Source organism: Anopheles merus, chromosome 3L, assembly GCF_017562075.2.
Source record: "Anopheles merus strain MAF chromosome 3L, AmerM5.1, whole genome shotgun sequence".
In the NCBI taxonomy this organism is placed as follows: Eukaryota; Metazoa; Arthropoda; class Insecta; order Diptera; family Culicidae; genus Anopheles; species Anopheles merus.
Genome location: NC_054085.1, coordinates 9,291,182 through 9,314,377, shown reverse-complemented (window position 1 = coordinate 9,314,377; position 23,196 = coordinate 9,291,182). Strand labels below are relative to the sequence as shown.

General features: G+C 45.8%; 4 protein-coding genes across 16 annotated transcripts in view; 2 read left to right on the top strand and 2 right to left on the bottom strand.

Annotated features, from left to right (window-relative positions):
* The window catches only part of LOC121598668 (ral guanine nucleotide dissociation stimulator-like 1), a 35,748-nt gene extending 33,735 nt beyond the window's left edge, over nucleotides 1–2,013 (top strand). For 4 of the 9 annotated variants that reach the window (XM_041925834.1, XM_041925833.1, XM_041925832.1 and 1 more), the window contains exons 7-8: nucleotides 17–618; nucleotides 700–2,012. In XM_041925834.1, the coding sequence (XP_041781768.1) occupies nucleotides 17–618; nucleotides 700–1,306 (1,209 nt within the window). In that variant the 3' untranslated portion in view covers nucleotides 1,307–2,012. Of the gene's footprint in view, nucleotides 1–16; nucleotides 619–699 lie in introns of all 9 variants that reach the window. The other 5 variants (XM_041925837.1, XM_041925838.1, XM_041925836.1 and 2 more) reach the window with 2 other exon arrangements.
* A 58-nt stretch (nucleotides 2,014–2,071) lies between these two features.
* On the bottom strand, nucleotides 2,072–4,311 carry LOC121598669. Its single transcript, XM_041925840.1, has 4 exons — nucleotides 4,201–4,311; nucleotides 3,287–4,118; nucleotides 2,330–2,634; nucleotides 2,072–2,274 (listed from the first exon to the last, which is right to left on the bottom strand). Exons 1-4 carry the CDS (start codon nucleotides 4,250–4,252, stop codon nucleotides 2,072–2,074), a joined length of 1,392 nt encoding a protein of 463 aa, XP_041781774.1. The 5' UTR covers nucleotides 4,253–4,311.
* A 316-nt stretch (nucleotides 4,312–4,627) lies between these two features.
* On the bottom strand, nucleotides 4,628–9,318 carry LOC121598928 (proprotein convertase subtilisin/kexin type 5-like; the record flags this gene model as incomplete). Its single annotated transcript, XM_041926302.1, has 11 exons — nucleotides 4,628–4,914; nucleotides 4,990–5,244; nucleotides 5,313–5,522; nucleotides 5,591–6,073; nucleotides 6,148–6,609; nucleotides 6,674–6,928; nucleotides 6,993–7,475; nucleotides 7,543–8,034; nucleotides 8,102–8,593; nucleotides 8,650–9,135; nucleotides 9,201–9,318. Coding segments are annotated over 11 exons (3,933 nt in total), but the record flags the coding sequence as incomplete, so codon positions are not given.
* Nucleotides 9,319–11,206: 1,888 nt separating this feature from the next.
* LOC121598689 overlaps nucleotides 11,207–23,196 on the top strand; it is an 87,635-nt gene continuing 75,645 nt past the window's right edge. For all 5 annotated transcript variants that reach the window (XM_041925901.1, XM_041925900.1, XM_041925899.1 and 2 more), the window contains exons 1-2: nucleotides 11,207–11,578; nucleotides 21,684–22,346. The gene's annotated coding sequence lies outside the window, so the exon portion shown is untranslated. The remainder of the gene's footprint in view (nucleotides 11,579–21,683; nucleotides 22,347–23,196) is intronic.

Below are 23,196 nucleotides of genomic sequence, written 5' to 3'. Positions count from 1 at the left end.
TATTTCTAATGTTTAGTTGGAGCTGTACAACGAGCTGGCACGAATATTCTCCGAAGACAACAATGCGTGGGCCCAGCGAGAGGTGTTGATGCGCGAAGGCACGGCCAAGTTCGCGGACACCGTCGGCGAGAACGATCGGCATCTGCAGAAGGTGTTCCAGAAGCAGAACACACTCATCAGCCATGGCACGATACCGTACCTCGGCACGTTCCTGACCGATCTGACCATGATCCATGCGGCCATTCCGGACACGCTGCAGGACGGGCTGATAAACTTCGACAAGCGGCGCAAGGAGTTTGAGGTGCTGGCCCAGATCAAGCTGCTGCAGGGTGCGGCAAACACGTACCATCTTCCTGATGATCCTCTGTTCGACCGATGGTTTGCGTCGTTGCTTGTGCTGGACGAGCGGGAGGCACATACACTCAGCTGCTCGCTGGAGCCGGCGCCAGAGATGACGAAGCGACCGCCAGCACCTCCAGCCCAGCATCCGGGCGGTGGTATCGGCGGAGGGGGAGGCGGTACGCCAGGGCACAAGAAGAGTGACTCAATCGCGTCGAACTCGAGCAGCGGGGCAGGCTCTCAGTTTTACTGTGATATTAACAGCACATCTAATGCGAGGTAAGGATGGGTTTTGAGCATTGAAGAATGAATTTCCAAAGGATCTTAATATAACATCTTGCTTTGATTCTCACCACACAGCTACAGTTCACGCAACAACTCCCTGGATCGGGACGCTACGCCACCGAACGCGTCGATCTTGTCTGCGGCCAGCAGTGTGTCTTCCCTGTCGATGGACTCCACCACCTCGGGCAGCCAACGGTCGAACCATAATGGTGTCGGCAGTGTGCGAACACCCCAGTCGAACCGATCCCAAGGCAACGGGACTGTGGCGAGCCGTGGTGCCAACGGCGGTCGCGATCTAAGCGAGGCACCCATCATCAATGGGCAGCTGGTGCAGAACTCACCGCTCAAGAGCAGCTCGCCCGATTTCTACATCATCAAGGTGACGTACGAGACGGAGCAGGTCGAGCTGGATGGGATTGTGCTGTACAAGAGCATCATGCTGGCGAACAACGAGCGAACGCCACAAGTCATCCGAAACGCAATGCTCAAGCTCGGCCTGGAGGGTGATCCGGATCGGTACACGCTGGCGCAGGTACTGCCCGACAAGGAGCTACTGCTGCCGAACAATGCCAACGTGTACTACGCGGTCAACACGGCGTACAATCTTAACTTTATCCTGCGACCGAAGAAGGACACGACGGGCAGTGGCTCCTCGGTGCCGAGCTCTACCGGGCGTCCGTAGGGGATGGGAATCTCATGTGTTATCGTCGGCGCGGTGGTAGGCAGCTTTTGTACATTTATCTTACGCCTAGTGAATATTGAATTGACATATGTTTTGTTGCTTGTTTTTAACCCAACGATACCATATCTCTATATCGCGTACCGTACCGTAATCCAGTTAGAGTATTCCTTCAAACCACAACACACACACATATACGGAGAGACATACAGCGTGTGCATTGTGTGTTTGTGGCTATTTTATCTTAGGTTCTGTAAGACGCGCTAGAATGTCGAACGCTTAGAACAGTAAGCTATACGGAATTGACCCAAAGGGATGATAAACACAGGTGGGAAAGGGGCGCTACAGCAACACTAAAAGGTATTAAAAGAAGCTCAGATGTAGAAACCGTTTCAAACCACATATAACTACCTAACAGGTTAGGAGACCGTGGAACGAACTCCTCCCTTCTATCAGGTGCCGTTTTGAGAGTGGGACTTTTTGGAAGTGTTTATTAGCTTAGGTTTGCATTTTGCAAAACTGGTCTTAAAAGTCTGGAGACTATTTCATTCTCACCAGGGAGGGTAATTTAGGGACGAAAAGGGTATAACAAAAGTAATGGGTAGTTGCTACGTGAGCTAAACTTCTGGATCTATACAACAGAAAGCGGAAAGCGTGTGCGTAGTTTGACTCCCGTTGGCACGCAACTAAGTATTTTATTAGGATATTAATAAACTGAAAACACACAACTATTCCAAACAAAACACCCCAAATGTTGTATTTTGATACCTATCCGAAGACTATCAATAAATGGAGTGCTACAAACCAAAGGAATATGCACCTCTTTGTCTTCAGACTTTCGCCAGAGTTACGCAGAGCGAGCTTTGACCGGTTGTTGCAGCCATCTTCGTAGCAGGTGTGACACTCTGAGCTATTCCATCCTTTGCAAGGAGTAGTATCGTTTCCCAGATCCGAAATACATCCTCTAACGACTGAAAAAAAGATGGTCCTTATTTCTTCACACATAGTACCCTGTATCGATCTCACCTTGATCTTGATAGACTCGGGCATAACATCCATTCTTCTCCGTATGATATCGACACTTTAACAACTCTCCCAGTTGCTGTTCTGCATCGCAGTTCAAAGAATTCCCACTACTACATTGATAACACGATAGTCTGTTCGTGGGATACACATACCGGTTACAGTCATTACCACTGCATGTTTCACAGGCCTCAGAAGCTTTGCTTGCATCACACAACGTTTGATTTGCTAAATCGGACAGACAGCCCCGCTGAAGACTTCCATCGGTGTTGGTTCGTACATAACAACGATCGTCCTGTACATGCCGCCTAGTGATGGGCGTTTCGGAGCGCACCAACGGCTCCGGAGCCGGCTCCGGACTAACGGCTCCGGAGCCGGCTCCGATTTTTTCCCGGAGCCGGCTCCGCACCAACGGCTCCGCACCAACGGTTCCGTAGCCGGCTCCGGACTAACAGCTCTGCACTCACGGCTCTGTTCCAACGGCTGCGGAGCGTAATAAAAAAAACGAATATATATATATTCTCGCACGTGTGGAAGCTAACACACGATGTGATTGCAGTATTGACATGCATGACGTTGTGTAGCATTCGTTTGTCTCGTCTTTCTTAACAATATTCAAAACTAATCGATGGTTTTTTTTTATAAATTCTTTTAAACATGACCTATTCCGCTATTTACGGATTTCCTCGATTGAAACTTCATTGAAAAAGTTCTTTTGGTCCATTGTGTTAAAGCCGTCGGAGCGGAGCCGGCTTCGGAGCCGTTGGTGCGTCTTCGGAGCCGTTGGTGCGGAGCCGGCTCCGGAGCCGTCGGAGCCGGAGCTGGTTCCGGAGCCGGCGGAGCGGAGCCGGCTCCGGAGCGGTCGGAGCGGAGCCGGCTCCGGAGCCGGCTCCGAAATTGTCTGGAGCCGGTCGGAGCCGGCTCCGGCTTCGGAGCCGTTTTGCCCATCACTAATGCCGCCTGCAATACTGCACACTGCGGTCATCCCGTTGCTCTTGAGCGCAGTTGAGCTGCTTCCGGGAATCACACTGTACACAACTAAGCGTGTTCTTCGGAAGAAACTGCGCATTACATTCAGGACCAGCGCAAGCAACACAATCGCCGTCTCCTTTTTCGCAGCTTGTCTTCAACGCTAGCTCCAGAATGTCTGACAAGCAACCACGAATTAAATATCCATCCTCGTTCACTCTTGAGTAACAGCTTCCTTCGGAAGGCTTACCACACACCGTTGCTGTTCTTGCTCCACTGGAGCAGTGTGTCATGTTGGAGGTACACTGTAAACATCGATCATCTTGGCGAACTGTGACGGTATTGCAATTCCATCTATCACAGCCCACACACTCAACAGAAGTGCCGGATTCAGTACACTTCTGCAAGTCCTCCTCGCGCACTGCTGACAAACAATCTCGATAGGACACATTGAAACCATCGAACACACTTATACAACGATCGTCTGCTACGAACCGAATGCAGGGTTTCTCAAACTGTCTCGGATAGGGTAACAGCTTGCAGGAGTTTGATTGACTTGACTGACAGATGTTGCACCGTAGGCGATCAGATGGATAGCGATCGACATTGCAGCCAGAGAAACGGTCACACAGAACACACTTCTGCCCTGCGGCGACACATTGCTCGTCCCGTGAGCATCCGCGATAGGTGTGACCGTTGGGTAGGATAACAGTTGCGCAAGCATGATCACCCACTTCACAGTCTTTCGTGAGAGAGGTGGAAGGCGTCCAGACACACTCCTTGTAGGTTGAAGAATCACACGTGTGGCAAAAAAACCGATCATCTGGTAAGGGATACAAACATTGAATTACATTTTTAATGAAACAAATTAATAAAATAGGTTAACACAAAAGGTATGGTTTTACCCGCAGAAGTAACAAGCTTGACGAAGAGTAAAAAAACCAAGAGCACTATCATTCTGAGCTCGTCTTCTTACGACGCTTCTCATGCCACTGACATTACTTGATACTGTTTCCGGGTTATACTGGACAGTTGCATCTTATCCTGCGTCATCGAGAGGGCAATCGTGGTAATCCATATGATATTTTGACGCCAATTGAAAACCGGCCGTCAAAGTCAAGTGCACTATCTGATAAGCGTCAGCTAGTGCTTTTGTTTGCAGAGCTGCTTACATCCACGCGTACGGGCGATCGAAGTACTTGAGCCATATATGTGTATAGATTTCATTCAAAAGAATATGACATACGGTGACACAGTTGTTTGCTCCCACGACACCTAAACTATTTATTGATAGATAGCTAGGTATAGATTATGACAAACATGATATGAGAAGGGTGTTCAAAGCACATGAAAAGAGTATAAAGTTGACTAGATCCAGCTACTGATAATAAAATGCTAGAAATAAACGATCATACACGTTGGCTAATCTAGAAGAATTAAAAGATGTTGGGCAATTGTTATAACTACAAAAACCAACACATCCTGTTTTGGGACTCTATCAACACCATTGAGAGACTTTAGATTGCAATGATCTATGCTGCAGGTATAGCAATCATTTTCCTCAGAGCCTTTGCATGGATCATCCATAGAGTCGTAGTCTGACTGACACCCTCGGAGGACTGTAAGAAAGTTTGCAAAAAAAAAACTTGTACTGTATAATACAACACACGATCTCTCATCGACACTTATCTTACCTAACCCATGGACGTCTTTTGCATAGCATCGATCGTTTGGCTCAAACCGCGGACAAAAGTGTGATTCTAGCGGACTCATCTCTCTGGAGCAGTAATGATCGACCACCAGCGATCGACACTGTACGCACTGTAGCCAGGAATCGTGATTGCACGAATTGCCGCTACACGCTATGCAGGAACGATTACCAATATCCATACACATACTTTTGTACGAATCAGTTAAATTAGAAAAACATCCTCGCTCAAGAATGCCATCTGTTAAGGAGTTAAAGATGTCGCTAATGATCGTATCAATTCCTGTATATCTTCAATCAAGTACTTACTTTCGCGAACCATTGAGTAACAAGGCTCATTCAGGTACTCGCAATATGAGCTAGGAGCTGTACCATTCGCACAGAATGGATTATCCGAATCGCATACCAAACATTGGCTAGGTTCCAGCTCAGTTTGTGAATGTCCATTGCAAGCATCCGTTGTACACTCGAGGCAGATTTTCTGGTAAGCACAGAAGTGTTTGCCACATCCTCTATAGACTAAAACATAGCAATTGTACACTTGTATATCTTCTCTTCCATCCCACACTGATACCCATTACACTTACTATCTCCTTCGTTGTTATCCTCGAAGCAACTGTCATCCTGCTTCATGCAGAACTCCAGGAATGTACTGTTCTGCTCAGTTTGCTTCGCACTACATGCTCCGTCGGCGAGATTCCTGCACTTATAACAACGCCTCCACTCTGCGGAGTTGCAACCCGTCTCTTCACACGTATGACACGCTGTGCTGGTTTCACTCTGACACTGCCACTGATCGGTAGCGGCAAGCTCCGATAAACAACCCCGGTGAATGGCTTTCGATGAAGCTCGACGGAAGAAGCAGCGATCGTCCGGATTGGCGCAGGCTACCGCTGGAGCAGTTCCATCTGTACAACCCGTGTTCATGTCCGAGTGACATTGCAAACAAACGGCAGGGTTGAAGTAGCCTTTCAAAGAGTCATGGTTGCATCCATCCCCGATGCAGTGAACGCAAGCCTGAGGATCATCACACGGTAGGTCTTCCAGCTCGGAGGTACAACCTCGTGTAACTAGCGTACAAAAGAGAGAAAAGATGTGTGATAATGAAGTAACAAGATGCCAAAGATTAGACACATTTACTCACATATCATCTGTTCAAGCTTGGCATAACATCCTCCATTCTCCTCATACTGTTGACAATACTTCACTCCTTCGCTGTTGACTTGTTTGCCCGAGCACTCATCACTTGTAGCATTGTTGCACTGGTAACACTTTGCCCACGGAGCGTCGTTGCAGTTTTTGTCCACACAGATCATGCAACGATCGCCATCCAAACAATCGTTCAGGTCTAGATCGGACACACAACCACGATGGAGATTGAATTCTCTATCTACCATTGTGAAGCACTGATCATTACGTTCCCTGCACTCGAAGGGAGGTTGTTGCGGATGATCACAATCTTCGACGTCCGAACGGCACTGCAAACACGTCTGTACGGTATCGAGCACATCGCGGGAAATATCATTACATCCCTCATCTTGACATACCACACAGCGATTTAGATCCTCGCAGATGGTTTCATGCGTATCTGTACAGTCCCGTGCCACTGAAATAATAATGATAATATAAACCTGTTTCGACATTTTCTTCCGAGGTATAATTGACTTTACATATTCCATCCTCGATCGCTGCATAGCAGAATATGTTTTCTTGGTAGGTTGGACAGAAACCCAGCAGGGCAGGTCCAGGGGTTTGATTGCAGTTGTCCTCCTGATCTGCGCTTTGGCAACGATAGCATTGAGGCCACTGTAACTGGTGACAAACAGCATCAGCACAAATGATGCATGATGGATCTGTTTCATTCTCGCAAATTCTTTGCATTTCCTCACTTAACGACGAAAGACATCCACGTTCAAGTTGCTTATCTGAAGAATGAGTTGTCTTTCATGAAAATTACTACGAAGTTATTGGATTGCTTGTGTACCTTACCAGCATTGATGGTTGTGTAGCACCGATCTTGCTGTTGTTGACACGGTGTACTCTCTACCGTACCCGAAACACATCCTTCGTCGGCTGATGTGCACTGTTGGCATTTATTAGGAACCAACGAAGCTTCCGGTACCTTATTACAAGAATCTCCCTGGCATGTAACACAAACCTCGGCGCCATCGCAAAGTTCCTCCTCAATACCAACATCCGAAAGGCATCCACGGGTGAGCTGCTGATTTGTGCCAATCTTTGTATAGCATTTTGCATCCCGATTATATAGCTTACAAAAATTTGCATCATTAGCGCTCTGCTCGTTTGCACATGTTTGGGAAGTGGAGCTATCACACTGATGACACTTTGTCCAGCGATTTCCATTACATCCCGGCTGTTCGCATACTGTACAGGAGAGCTCTGATGGATTGGTGCACTTTTGCTGCTCAATGTCTTGCAGTGTTGACAGACAGTTTCTAGTCAATATGCCATCTGAAAATGAACAATATTCACAAACGGAACTCCACTAAGGGCCTTTCGATTATTCATTTGTACTTGCCATTTACACGGGAAAAACATTGATCATTCTTTTCGGGACACTGTAGGGCTCCAGGAAGATCTTCGTTACAATCGTTGTCTGTATCCTTCGATGAACATTGTATGCAACTAATGCTCAACAGTGATGCTTCTGGTTGGGCGTTGCAGTTATCCGTTGCACAAATCTCACAAGCCAGAGTACTCTTACAAACATCTTCTGGATTAATAACGTCCATAGAACAACCTCTTTCAAGATCATTCTCAGTAATTCTAGCATAACATGCTGATTGTGCGTCAAATTTAGTACAGTATGATGCAAGTTCTTCTATAGAAGATGGTGCTGGATCTGTGCATTGTACATTATCTGACTTTTTACAGGACAAACACTTGAGCCAGTTTCGAGTGTTGCAGGCAGGTGTTTGGCATGTAACACAAGCTCCATTGGACGCATCACGACACTTATTCTGTTCGTCTACTTCCAAGGTCGTAAGACATCCTCTTTCAAGATTGTTATCTGTTAAATACAAACCTCAAATAATATCACGAAAAACTATCTTACTTCATCAATTGCTAGCACTTACCCGTTACTCTCGTGAAGCAAACGTCATCCAATTGTTCACACAGTTCTGCCTCCATTGCAGCTTTCCCACACTCTTCCCCATCACGGTCTGTGCTGCAAGTGAGACACCGGGCCATGTTTTTCAGCGTATCCTCCTCCAAACCGTTACAGCCACTTCTATAGCAAGCGTAACAGAACGGATTTCCCGCACACACGTCGCCCACATGGTCTTGTAAATCAACTCGGCAGCCTCGCACAACATGATCGTCTACTATTCTAGCGTAGCAGTGATCGTCTGGTTTGTAAGTGTCGCAAAATTCGTAGCTAAGATCACTCTCTGCCTGGTTGTTACATCGAGGATCTTCCAAGCTAGAGCACCGATAGCATCTAAGCCTGGGAAAATGATTACATTCATGCTCTTCACATGCGTAACAAGTGGTATCATCTTCATCGCGACACTTTTGCTGCTCTACTTCTAGAAGAGTTGATAAACAGTTTCGTTCGAGTGTACCACCTGGAAAAGAAGGTGTCGTTTCAAACCATTCATACATTCAATTCGATGAACATTACCTTGAACACGCGTATAACAATCATCCTGAAGCTGATCACACTCCTCCGCTTCGAGGGCACCTTCATCACATGCTTCATTACTTCCTTCTACGGAAGTGCATCGGAAACATTTAGCCACATTGTTCAAATGCGTCTCCGACTCTACATTACATCCATCTTCAGCACAGGCAAGGCAGCGATTGTTTCCCGCACAAACATCCTCAGATTCTGCGCTACATCCACGCTCAAACTCATCCTCAACAATGCGCCCAAAGCAACGAGCATTGGGTAGAAACTGTGGACAAAAGGAAGACTCCAGCGTACCACTGATGACTATATCAATGCACTCTATATTGATTGACTTTTTGCACTGGAAACACTGCTGTAAGTGATCTGTATTACAACCAGGTTCACTGCACGTGATGCACGAACGATCTTCAGTTGCAGTGCAGATGGCTTGTTCTTCCGCAGGGAGTGTAGAGAGGCAGTTTCTCTCTAAAATATTTCCTAAAGAACACGTTCATACTATTTAGTGACATTTCGATTCTGTTTCGAAATACTTGATAACTTACCATTGATTCTTGAAAAACATACATCTCCTTCCTGAGGACAGTCCTGAGCGGGTAAAGTACCTTTTGTACATTTTTGATTAGGATCGTCATCTGACGAGCAGACTAAACACTCGATAGAAGCAGCTTCAGTAGATGAACCTGCACAACTAATACTGTTTTTGTCTGCGATTCTACAGTTATTTGTTTCATTACACAATATACCGCGATATAATAACGTTGACTCACAACCTTTAGAAATCGCCTTCGAAACAGGTACTTGCACATTTTCGACTATCTCATAACACCGATCCGTGGCACGAAACCGTGGACAGAAGCTAACGAGCTGCCTAACGGTACAACTTTCCGTTCCAGCATCGTCACAGTGTGCACACCGTGCCCAGGATACAGTGTTGCACCGATTCCCTATGCAGCTAACGCACGTACCACCTTCCTTTTCGTTACACTGTAAGTGTTCTTCCCTCAATTGTGATAAGCATCCGCGAAGTAAGACTCCTGTAATATATGACAAGCTTTTAATAAGCAAGCTATAAAACACTTCACTTTAGATTGCCTCACCGTTGGTCACGCTTGTAAAGCAAGCCTCACTTCCCATGGTGCAGTTACGGGCGTACTGCATCGAACCGTCGGCACAGCCCGGTTCACTAGAATCACACACCAAACATTGCGTGATGGCAGCTGGAATCGAACGAATGGAGTACCAATTACGGTTAAATTAGGTTAATTTTGGAGTGATTCTATTAGACTTTCATATCGACAGAACTTACCTTTAGATGGTGGAATAGTTGGAAGCAGATCAGCACGGCTGGGAGAGCTAAGGATATTCTCATCTTCTTCAGGGTTTGAGCTGAGTACGAACGGCTCGAGCTGCAATCTTCGACTGAGTGAATGAGCCTAAGGCAGTCTAGGTATAGATAACTTCACAACCAATTGAAGTGTACGGAATTTGAAGAAGAGAGCAAACAATCCTCTTATCAGCAGTGTTGCCAGTTTTAGTACACAACGGTACAAAATATTAAAACTGCTGCAATTTTCTCAACTTACTGTGCGCACTATTGTATTGAGATAAAGACGTGTATACACTAACATTGAATAATCAAAAACTAATCACTTAATGAACTCCAAAACGATATCCGATCGATGATTTAGCGCCCAACACATCACGGTTTACATTGCTCCAATGCGGCACGTGCTTCCTAACTGTTTACGGAGGTTATCCCACGCTAAGAGCACCGAGTAATCCCTCACACAATTGAAACTGTAGTACAGTAGCCTCGAGCAGGTTTATCGATTTCAAGCGAAAAGATTGCGCTGCTAATCGGGACCATTCAAATCCTCCGTTCTGCCACGATTGATTTCCGGTTCAAGTGTTTGTGGCGTGATTGAAGCATTGATTTATAGTTAAAAGTTTCAAGTATTTTAGTCACCATTGTTTCACCAGGAAAGACGGTGTAGAATGTGTTTAAACCTTCAACATTTAGTTTAGACATTTAGTCAATTCAATTCAGTCTGCTGTCCTTCAAACCGTTCGTTGGTGATGTTTTTATATATAAAACTTCAACGTTGACATTAATGACGATGAATTTTCCCTTTCGGAAGTAAACTTTCGAACACGCTTTCGATGTTTTTCATCCCCTTGCATTGCGAAAGCGCGCTGCAGGAGCTTTCTCCTGCCAATCAAATTATCTCTCATCAAATTGCTATCCCTTTCGCACCGTGGGAGCGGAAAGTTTCCCTTCCAGTTTGACATTTTCTCACCATTTCATCCTCCTTCTCTCTCACACATGAAGATTTTTCTCCTCACGAACGAAGCACACATTTTCCTTGTGTGCCGCGTACACTTGCAAACCTGTCAGAAAAGTTTGCGCTGGGAAAGCTTTTCCAGCGTGCGCTCTCACTCGCACTCTTTCTCTCTCTCACACGCTCGTTTGGCTCTCTCGCGCTTCGGACACTAACAGGCGAACGCTAAACTCTCCCCCATTACTCGCAGCGGCCAGTAGTAGCCATGATGAATTTCAGTTCGAGGTGAAACGTTCGCAGTAAAGCATACGACGGGTACGGTTCGCACGCATTTTCGCCACCCACCCATCCACCCTTTGCCCTGTTTTCTGTGTTACACAGCCCAGCACAGTGGTGTAAGGGAGAATAAAATCAATTCCACCCCTTGTTCGCTGCAGCAAGAAGTGTCTGTAATGTTGAGGCGGAAAATGGATCCTGCACTGTGACCAGAACAATCGTAGTAAACATGGATAGCAGCAGCAGCAGCAGCCACAGCAGCTGAAGTAGCAACAGCAGTGTATGCCTAGCTACCACCCCGAGTGGGAACCGTGAATGAGGTGGCAATAACCTTCCCATCGTTCTGCTGGTGCTTCAATACCCGGGTACACACCCTCGCGCAGGGTTTCAGTTTTTTCACGGTGAAATTGTGCGGGGTAAAGTGGCCTTTACAAGCCGTCTCTGCCACTGCCACCTTTTGCACGCATTCCGATAGTGTGTGTGGACTTCAACCCCCGACGGGAGGCAAAAGGTGAAAATCTGCCAGCAGCTAATCTAAAGTGCCACCAATCAGTGCCACAGCTCAGTGCGACCGCGTCAGGCGAAGGTCCGAGCTGGCTAAAGTGTCCATTTGTATGTGTGTGTGTGTGTGTGTGTGTGTGTATGTGTGTGAATGCGTACGTTTGAATGAGGGGGTGATTTTCCATTCCCGCACTGTGGAAAGGTTACTTCAAAACGGATTGAGATAAGGTACACACGAACCATACGAATCGATCCAGGATACTTGGCGATTATGGGGCGAACAGCTTACAGGACGTCATTCTCCTCCCCTCCCATCCCATCCTCAGCATAGATAAGGTCGATCAGAACACACACACACTCACACACACACAAATGACGGGAGTTTGTATGGTGAAAAGGTTGTAACATAACAAATTCCTGCTCGACCCGCATGCTTTCCTGTTTCCAGCCCTCTCCCAGCCGTGCGTCGCGTTCGACGGGGTTTGACTTTGAAAGCCGTGTCCCTTTTGCTGCCCTCACAAAGGAAACGTACCTCTTCCCTTCCCTTCTTGTCCCTTCGCTCTTCACCTGCCCCCCCCCCCTTTAAGGGCGCCACATCGGACGTTGTTCGCTGTCAAAACGGAGCTGTATATGTGTGTGTGTGCGCATTGAAAAATGTGGGTGTGAGCCTGGAGTTCTGGAAGCCGTGACTTTGCCCCATCCACACATACACACACACACACGCACACAGAAACCGTGCAGCATAAACATCGCGACGTGGGAAAGAAATAAGGGGCCACACGCCAAATTCGTAAGTCGAGCTGCTGTTTTTTTTGTTTTTTGTTTGACGCGCCTTGTGTGTGTGTGATTCAATGGCTGGAAATTGGCAGCAGAAAAGGAAAAGTGAAAACTGTGCTTTCACCTAGCCTGTGTGTGTGTGTGCGAAAAGGAAGTAGGGCAAGGTGGCAGCAGCAGTAGAAGCAGTAGCTAGTACACACAGGGTGTTCCAGGGGTGCGCGTTCCATCTGTGGGTGTGTGACGCTGTAAAGGGCGTACGAGTGTATGTGTGTCTGTTTGAGGGAATGTGTGTGTGTTTGTGTTACGTGTAATCGTGGATGTGTGTGTTGATAGAATATACGGTAGAATGTAGCGAGAGAAAGAGAGAGAGAGAGAGAGAGAGAGAAAGAGGGAGAGAGAAAGCACAGAAGAGGTCTACTAAACCAGCGCCTACTACTGGTGACGGTGACTGGGTTGGTAGTGTGCGTTGGCGCCTCCCTGTGTCCCAACTGACGATGTGTGTGTGTGTCTATGTGTGTGAGTGTGCGTGAGTAATGGAATGAAGACGAGCTGACGCGCACTGTTGTGCGGTGTGTGTTCCCGCGAAGTCTCGACATACCGACGACCGATGTCTGGAGCCGTGGGAAGGCTCTACTGTCCCGTCGATTTTTCTCGCCTAATGTCCTGACGGGCCCGCTGCTTACTATGCTCGCTTATGTGTGTATGTGTGCGAGGGTGAATGTATCTGGCTTCTGTGTGTGATGTACGTGTCTCTTTTCAAAAGTGTTGGTCTTCTTTACCCAAATAGCAACACACACACAAAAAGCGCTCAATAAAACTAAGTAGCTCCGTTTAGTAAACCTGCTGCAGCAGCCCGCCGACCCACCTGACTGACTCTACTCGGGTGGTTCCCCTTTTCTCGTGCATGATTTAATTGCTCCACGCGACAATTAGCGCGAGCCACGGTGCTGTCGGACACGTGGATTCAAGGGATCAGTGTGTGTGTGTATGTGTGTGTGCGTTGGCAATTCGGTAGTAATCGGCGTAAGGAAACGGCCTGCGCTGGTGCCTGGTGTGAAAAGCCGACCTTTAATCGCCGTAGTCCGGGTCTAGTAAGGGGAGGGAGTGGATGGACGCGTTGTGGCAATGCGCTCTCCACCGCGGTCTTCCGCATACTTCCGCGGAGGGTTGTTGGCCGGTTGATTGTGTGAACCTTTTATCCGTGCGACTGGTTGCGGGGATCCTTGCGTGCGCCGTGCGAGAGAACCACGTTTGATGGTTTACTGTGTAGTTGTTTTTTTTTCTTTCTTTGCTTTCTTGAAGGCTCCACAAACGAAATCGATTTTCTTTCGCGTATTTTTATGAAGCCTTTTTGTGTGTTTTTTTCTTCGTCCTCCTACTGTTTCAACCGATTGATCCGAGGCTTTGTGCGGGTGCGGGTGGAATACTATTACGTTTGGAAAGGAACAAGACATTTTTTGCAGCTCTTAATTGGGATTTGGCTAATAAGCTGGTACATGTTTTGCACGTGCCAAAATGGGAACGGAGCTTTGTTTTGGTAAAATGGTCAGGTTGCTTGTGGAGTTCAATTCCATTGAATTGTAAATCTCCAAGGTTGATTTTTCGTATTTCATCACAATTCGTAATGGAACAGGGGGGGAAGTCGAAGCTATGGAATAACTCGAAAAGCTTCAAACGCGAGCTTTACTAGAAGTTTGAGGCAGAGAGGGGTTCTTAAGGTTTAACTAAGCACTATTAATGTTATTAAGGTTGAACAAGTTATCAGGCAATAAAGCATGTCTGTCTTATTTATTTATCCAAGCTTAGGTAGCTCGCTTGACAAGCTTGGTTCCTGTGACACTCAGTGATTTTTATTGGCTTTATTTTGCCATCAATGGCTGTAGATTCTTCTTCTTCTATTTGGCGTAACGTCCTACGCTACGCGGACATGCCGGCCTATAATACACAGGCTTTCGAGACTTAATTTATTTCCACGCAGCCGGATAGTAAATCCTTGCTACGGGAGGACGGTCCATTCTAGGTTTGAACCCATGGCGGGCATGTTATTGAGTCGTTCGATTTGACGACTGTACCATGGGACAGCCCCATTGCTGTAGATCCTCAAACCATATCTTAGACTCTACTGCCAGGTCATGGCTTATTTTTCTAATAATGTTCAACATTTCGTTCAACATAATGTTCCAAATTAAACTACAAAAGGCCTTTATCTGACTAAAATGGATTCTGATAGAATCTTGAGTCTTCTGGTAAATTTCATCCACGAATGAGACATCCAATTGTCCATTATTTATTGGTAGTCGGACATAGCTCGTAATAGCCCATTTGTATCTTATTTACATCAGCAAGTGATTGGATGTGCGTTTCATGAATGTCTTCTCCTGCTCTTTCTTCTTCCGCGCAACAACCGAATGTGGTCTAGACCTGCCTTAGCCAGTGACATCTGCTTGGCAATCTGTGGTTGGATTAAATTACCCTTTCAGCACGAAAGTCAGTTTCGCCTGTGGATAGTTAGTTGCGCGTCAGATAAAACATGATTTGAATACGAAACTGGGACTGATAAAAAATGATGTAAAAAAATCTATCGTTCCAATATAGATTTGAACGCATGTCGGTTTTCCAGAAATCCATCTCAGGGCCCTAAGCGGTGGTTCAAGATAAGCCCACCTTAACACCCACCAAAAAGGCGTGAATATTAAATAGTGTATCAAAATTTAAAAGAATAATAATCAATCTCAAATCTCATTAATATTGTCGTTCATGATAACGTTAAGCAAAACATCGTCTTACCTTTATTATTTTCTCAGTTTTGGTGGATTCCTATATTTCCGATAAAATTTATACATGTATGAAAAGTGAAGTCCCTCTCTGCGGATATAATTGTTGGCGTTCCGTATCTCTTTTTCTTCTTCTTCTTCTTCTTCTTCTTCTTCTTCTTCTTCTTCTTATTCTATGGCACAACAACCGTAGTGGGTCAAGGCCTGCCTGTATCACTAGTCTTGGCTTGGCTTTCAGTGACTTATTGATTTACCCAAAGTAGGATAATCAGTCCTACGTATGGGGGCATGGACCATTTGGGACTTGAACCCACGACAAGCATCGTACGTTAAATCGTACTAGTTGACAATTGTACCACGAGAACAGACGTTTAGTATGAGTACTAAATCACTGGTTTCATATCTAATAATGTATTTTGATGATGAATAGCCTTGTTTCGAGCTTTTATGCTTGTTTTTACATCAGTGAGGAACTTAAATTGCCTAGGATAAGGTTGAAGAACTTCTTCTGCTTTTAGCATCAGAATGATCCAGAATTTTGCAACTGATGCCACTTAAACTATTGAACACTAATTAGTTTGTGGGCGTGGGAAATACCTCCTCCTAATCGAATCCCTTAAGTGATGCCTTATCACATTTCGTAATAGTACGGGATGGAGAGTGCCAAAACGCCATGAAAATTTGCTAAAAGCCATGTTTGTCATAGCCACGATTAGCCAATTTCACAACTAGCAAACTACCCCGAGATTCCTTCTCTAGTTCTATTTCAAAACCAACCTCCAATCGAAGTCTCCGATAGGAACTCCCACAGGATTTCGATCTTTGCTAGCAGTAGGACACCGTTCCGAGCAATCAGAAACATGCAAACTATAGTACGTATAGCAATGTCCACAAAAAAAAAAACGAAAATAAATTAGAAAACCACCAGAGAACTAAAAGCCCCCAAAGATGGAGCATATAAATTAGCTCTCCTTACGCGGTTTTATGCCCTGACGATACAGTATGGAATCAAAGCAGCCACCGTCGGAAGATTCGATCGATTCCGGGACCGCTACAGTACTGTGGCATGTGGCACACTACTAATACTACTACTACTACTACCACTGCACGACCCACTACAGATTGTTCGATGCATCTTTTCTCCCATTTTTTGTTGCAGCACTGAAATCGTTCTGAAGCATCCGCTTTTCTACCACCAACTCTTTTTTTTTTGTTCAAATGCTGTCGTCTGCCGCCATTGGGCATGGAAACTGCTGGCAAGGTCGCAACGGAAGGGGAATGATCGTTTTTCACAAGAAAAATAAAAACGAAGAACGATACATAAACCAGTGGGAGTAGCAGTCCTGGGACTCTGTGGCTCTGTGGCTTCGCGTATGGGGCATTGAGAGCCTACGAAAGTTCAACATCATAGTCGTGCCCTGCATACGAATTTTCATTTTCGGTACAACGATCCTATCTCAGTACGTTTTGGATTCTTTCCATTTTTTCCATTTTGGAGTTGAAATGCCGCTATTGCAATCCTTTTTTTTGTCCTCCTGTGACTTTTCCACCCAATCTACCCTGGAAGAGAGATGTCCATAGGCTGCTACATCCGTTTCCGTTCGCTACAACGCCCGCCGGGCACAAGAACGAGAAGCGAGAAACTGTGCAAAATTAGGACACACACAACTTTTACCATCACCTCCTCAACAAGGGCACGTCGGGGTGGTGGGACAGTGCTGAAAGCTTGTGCAGTGGAAGACCATCCGTGGTTGTGTTTGGACGATTTTGGACTGTTCGCCTCTTGGACCATCCCAGCCCGCCGTTCCCTAGAACACCCATTACGGAGTCAGGCGACGGAAGAGGGAAACGGAACGAACACCATTATGGGAAAATTGTTCCGCTTTCCATATGTCGATCCAGGGAGCCAGGGGAAGCGGAAACCTGCCGGAAAATGGGCAGACACAGCCATACGCCCGGCAGCGACGTGTTCTACCGGATGTACGTGCGATGATTGATCAGGGCCGGGTCGAACGAAACAAAACTCCGCGATTGTAACGCCGGTCCAATGCGTCACGCCGGCCCCAAATGAGCCCCATCATTTCGTAAGGATTAATTCGGCCTTGTACCGGATGGGGTGTGAGAGCACAATGATCTGTTCTCTGTTGGGCTAGAGCGCTACCGCACAACCGTGTGATAAAACGTGATGAAATTTAATCAAGGATGTGTACGCCTGCTCTCTCTCTCTCTCTCTCTCTCTCTCTCTCTCTCTCTCTCTCTCTCTCTCTCTTCTTTTTGCCCCGCTGGCTATGTTTGTTGTTATTGTTTGCCCGGTTCCGGAAATCAGCGAGCCGTGATGAACGGTTTTCGCGCCGCATTTGCATGAATTTGGCTTTATTTATTCGATCGATCTGCGATGATTGGAAGACATTTGTCTCGCCCGTCGTGTGTCGTGGAGCTGCATGCAGGGGTCCGTAGGCTATGGGCGGGAAAAGGGCGATTTTCATCACCCGCTTGACTTATCGGCGTGTAAATTGATTAGCACCAGGATGTGAAGGCAAACGAAGGCATGTTTGCGAAGGCAAGCAAGCTACCTACGTCTGATGAATTCAATGTGTCAACTTTGGTGGTTCTTTGACGGGGAATGTTGCGAGTATTCAAATCGTAGAGTAAATCACCATCTTTAAGCTTTGATTTTTAAAATCTCTTGTAAATTAATTGAACCAGGCCATGATGTAGTGAAATAGCGCGCTTATAATATTTGAGACAGTTAAAGTCCTGTTTGAGCCTTGACTGTAGACATGAGATTTTAGATAGAGTAATATTGTATCAAGCAAATTACGTACCGAGCTTTTTCGATGTGCCATGCGAATGATTGGTCCTCTTCGTGAGACACAGCAGCGTATCGAACATCTAGATTTGATGTACCTACCAAGTCCTTCTAGCTCGATGATTGAATTGAATTTACTGTCTTGAATCTCTTCTTCTTCTTCGGCACAACAATCGCCTTCGGTCAAGACCTGCCTGTACCCACTAGTGAAGTGAGCTTGGCTTTCAATGACTTATTGTTACCAAAGCAGGTTAGTCAGTCCCACGTATGGGGGCACGGTCTATTCGGGACTTGAATCCATGACGGGCATGTTGTTACGTCGTACGAGTTGACGACTGTACCAGCAGACCGGCTGAATCTGTTGAATCTCACTCGGAACAAAATCTAGCCCTCTAGGGTAGGTGATTCGAAGCTCCAGAAATTACTACAGGTCTTTTTTTCAAATGTATTCTGCCAAATCTTTGTTTGATAGTCGGGGAAACTTACCGATCATCGAAAATGCTCAGATATCAATTTTCTCTACCAATCTCAATCAAAATCGTCTGCCGTCCACACTACCAAAAGCAGTGCCACAGTCCACCCAGTACTCTTTCTAGTTATTTTGAGAAATCCAAATAATCCAAGATGCTATGCAAAGGTTGAAGTGCTAAATTTTAAAAAATTTCAGAATATTGCGCGAACGTCTTTTTGGAGACATGAAATATTCAAGTGAAATAACGAGGATACGATTGCAAGAATATATGAATGCTTTACTTTATAGTATAAGAATCTCAGGTCATATAGTTAAGACCCAATAATATCTAAATCTTGAGATCACTTGCTACTTTCAGATCTGTGTTATTGATTTTTAGAATTGACTTTTAAGCTATCAAGGCCCGAGCTGTAACTTAGTCTTATAGAATTTGAAGACACTAAAGATTACATTAAAGGTTAGTTTGAAGAAGAGTTTATATATTAAACTCCACTTTCGATAGAATCTATTGTACAGAGATGATGAGTATCTGAGGTGCACTTGCTAAATTACCTTGCATAGCAACATATTGGATCTTCAAGCAATAAAATCAAACTTTAATGCCCAAATCTTGAAGAAAATTGTCTTATAATCTTCTATTGAGCCTCCTAATTGGTTGATGTTTATACCACAGATTCGAGAAATGTATTACTGTTTCTACTTCACTACCTTGTACCTGTAAAGATGTAATCCTAGCCTTTCTCACCACAAAGCAACATGAACCACACTAAACAAGGTTCCTTTTGAGGCTTAATTTAGATTACATGCTTCGCGCGTTGTTCCCCCTCTCTCTGAGGCTTCACGTGCGAGCATTAGGCCAAGATTTAATGCAACGATTTTTCACGCTAAACCTACTATACAACCCTCCTACGCACGCACCAGCGCCCGCCCGGTAATCTAAACCGATCCAATAATCATTACTTAAATTTTGATACAGTTGCAGCTCGGTCTCAAACAATGCCCTTCCGTGTGGCGGTATCGTGCTTTGCTTTAATAAGCTTTAATGTGAAGGAAGCAGTCAGGGGCGCTAAGATGGGACCGATTCTGACCTGCCTGCCTGGCTGGCTGTATGCCAGCGTGCATGCTCGGTCCACAGCGCTCCAAAACGTCATGAGCAGCCATCCAAACGCAGCTTTCCCGAAGAGAGCATCAAAGAGAAAGGGAGAGCGTTAGAGTACGCTCCGGAGCAGGCTTTTTCCAGCGAGTGGAACAACAGAGGAAAAGCTCGTACGTAACGGGTCGTACGTTTTTTCCCATTCTCCCCCAAAACGGAGCAAGAGAGGGTGGCTGAGCGATACGTACAGGGCGCAGGCGTTTCGAACGGGACGGGTTTTTTGACAGTTCTCGTGTGTCTTGTGCGTGTGTGTGAGTGTTTTTTTTCTGGCAGTTCCTCATCGAAACATGGGAATACCCACGGATGACACAGGCCAGAAGATACACAAATCGTTGCGAGCGGGAAGCAGTGTGAGAGCGCGAGCGGTTTCGAGAGTGGGTGAGAGCGTGCGTTTTGGGAGTCCTCGGAGACGGCAACGCGTCATGAAAAACTGACATGTTTAGTGTGGAAAGTTGAACGTCAGCACACGGGTCGTCCGGATTAGTTCGCGAGCAGCTTGTTGTTGTGTGTGTGTGTGTTTTTTTTTGTTCTCTTCTTGCCTTGCCTTGGTTTGTAAATGACGTGCCCGTTAAAAGGGGGAGCAAAACGATGACGTACACGCACAGTTCAGTACACCAGGCTCACGCATTACACATTATTACCTTGCCTTGTTTACCATCTTTTGGTCCCGGTAAGCTCACAACGTGTCCGTGACACGTTGCTCGGGATACACATGTTCTGCCGATTGGCGCACGGGATCTTTAGACTGTCAACTCAACCCAACCAAACCAAACCATTTTCCGCCCCGGTGAGGAAGCTTCGTTTGATGTACCACCGGATGGTTCCATCGCTTTGATCTCCCCAACCCAGTTAACACCCTTTCGGAGGTTTGGATAGTATAATTAGACTCAGCGACACGCACGCACGCACGCACCATGCTCACCTTGTTTGTGCTAGAGGTCACGGAGGAGGCGTTCTGCTTCGTCGTCGCTCCGCAGCGAGAGCTGTGCGCGGGATGACACCGTTTTTCCAGCGCTCGGACAACGCGATGCATCTCAAGGCCAGGCAGCAAGGAACACCGAGCAACATCCTTTTGTGTTAGTGTCTGTATGTGTTTGTGTGTATGTGTGTTAGTCAAGCAAGTTTGTCGGTGTGGTGTGGCTGCAACAGCAGCAGCATCCGGTTCGGGGACGTCGAATTTCTGCTGACGCGCCTTGTGCCTTTGTGTGGAGTGGAAGATGTTTTTCTCTCCTAAAGGTTACGAACAGACCCCGGAATCTTGCAGACGACGGCAAACTGCATGCCCCGGGAGCGTGCAAAAACTGTGTCAATGAGCCAGAAAGTGAAACAAGACTGTGGGGAGAAACTGTGAAGGCCCGTAACGTCCCAACAAACGTGAGGACACAGCGTCGATTAGCGAGCGAGCAAGAAGAAAAACGGAAAGGCAGCGCTGTTACACGGGAGTGGGCTGGGCGGACATCTCCGATTGTTCTGTTTTCTACTGCTATTTTCACTTCCTTCTTCGCTTCCGTTGCCGCGCTTCAATCAAGCGATGAATTCGGTGCGATGATAAGCGCACTCGTGTGAACAGGATGCACACCGTTATCTTCTAGGCTATCGCTTTCGCCTTCGGCATCGATGATGCTGTGCCGAAGGGCTGCAGTTTTCAAGGGTGTGCAATGCAGCAAGGAAACACTCCTTTCACTCCTTATTTATTCATCAACCACCACCACCGTCACGTACGCTGTGGGGGGAATTTCATTGCAGAATTCTTTGCAGCTTCCGAGGGGAGTTTTCCGGGAGAGCAGTATTTTACGTCAGCTGTTACGTGCAGCAGTTGGGATCCATGCGCTCTCCGTCTCGTTTAAATATTCAACGTGTGCAATTGTGTGCTTTTCAGGGGGGAGGGGGCATAGGAAGAAGACGTCAGTCCGTATCGCGATTGATATTAAATTGTGGCTCCCACCATTCCCACTGATAATAAATCTCATCCATTTCTGTGCAGTTGCTGATACGCGTTTCGCACAAATGGTGAATGTAGTGTTGAATGATCGCGATAGTGAAATGTAATGGCAGTGCAATATTGCAAAACTAAACAAGTGGCAATTCGTATGCGGTAGTGTGTGTGTGCTGGCTTATGATGTGATGCATTCCTAGAGTGTGCGAAATGGTACGGTGTTGCAAATCGATTAGCCAGCGGCAAGTGTCAAGCGGTCCTCAAAACCCTGTGTAGTGCGTGGAAATAAAATAATGTGATTGCACCTTTCCCTTGTTGTCGAGCGTGCAGAGTGTCTGTGTGTGGTGCTATTTGAACGTGAAGGCAAAAATTGGCAGCCCGTGAAAAGAGGGTAGCGTGAAGGTATTTAAATAAAAAGGGCAGCAGCAGCTCTGTTGTTGTATTCTGTTTGCTGTGAGTGAAAGTGGTGCAAGCAATCAGTGCGAGCCAGCGGGGAAAAAATGATAAAGTGTCGTGTCTCGTACGTTGTTGTTAATTAGCTTCCAATGATGTCAGAACCTTCTTAGTGTGGCTCCCTTCCACCCCTGCACCACTACTTACCCACAAAAACACCCCTTCCCCAATTTGAAGCATGACCTGATGCGGTGAAGCGATGGAATATTCTCTACTCAATAGTTGTGCTTCATATTTCGGATAACGTTAACAGAAAAGGTAATTATCGCTCGAGTAGAAAATAATTGACAAAGCAAATGTGTGTTTGTGGAGAGATTGTTTTACTGCATTTTTTAAATTTTACATTGCAATCAAACATAACAACTTCCTTACACTGCTTAGCAATATAACAACTATTATTTGCTTCGCGAAGAAAATGTTTAAAAATTAGAGTCCTGGCAGAGATTTTAACATACGAAGTTATTCAGATTGAAGCTAAAGGTTTTATATAATATACCAAAAAATAAGTTACTTTGCAAAGACAATTGATTTGTCAATCAGTAGCTCAAAGAACTGTCCAATTTCAAACAAATTTAGAATAAGCCGCGTGCCTCCAAATCTCAGAAGGTCTTCCTGTATAGCCGCGTTTTCACATCCTCAGTTGCTGCTTTTATATTCTGCTTGAAAATATCAGCCAATTTTTTTTTCACTGAGGAAGTCTAGGAAGTCATCGGTGAATCTTTTTCGAGCAATCCATGTTATCAATCGCTGGATGGATAATAATACTTGCAATCTTTTAGCAGGCCAAGAGAAATGGTCCCCGATAAACGCTGTACGCGTTAAACGCAAATTGTACTGATTTGACACATTTATTGTCAAATCACAAATAAATTCCATTTCGGTCGAATTTAAAAAAATTAAAATGTACAAAATTGTAACATTCAGTTGAAATCAGATAAATGAACTCATTTAGTAGCTAAATTCAACCACTTAAAGCAAACTCATACAAAAATAAGCTATTATTTCATTGAAAACTTCTAAATTCGACATACGCTTATATTAGAGATACGCTATTGCCTCCGGTCCGCAATAAAAGCATGTAAAGGGGAATATCTGTTCCTTGTTTTTC

Excerpts from the sequence above, each read along its gene's own strand:
- LOC121598669 (XM_041925840.1), bottom strand. The coding sequence starts at position 4,252 with ATGATAGTGCTCTTGGTTTTTTTACTCTTCGTCAAGCTTGTTACTTCT. Across the intron at positions 4,119-4,200 it reads CAAGCTTGTTACTTCTGCGG|ATGATCGGTTTTTTTGCCAC; the intron begins GTAAAACCATAC and ends ATCCCTTACCAG. Across the intron at positions 2,275-2,329 it reads CCGAGTCTATCAAGATCAAG|TCGTTAGAGGATGTATTTCG; the intron begins GTGAGATCGATA and ends TCTTTTTTTCAG.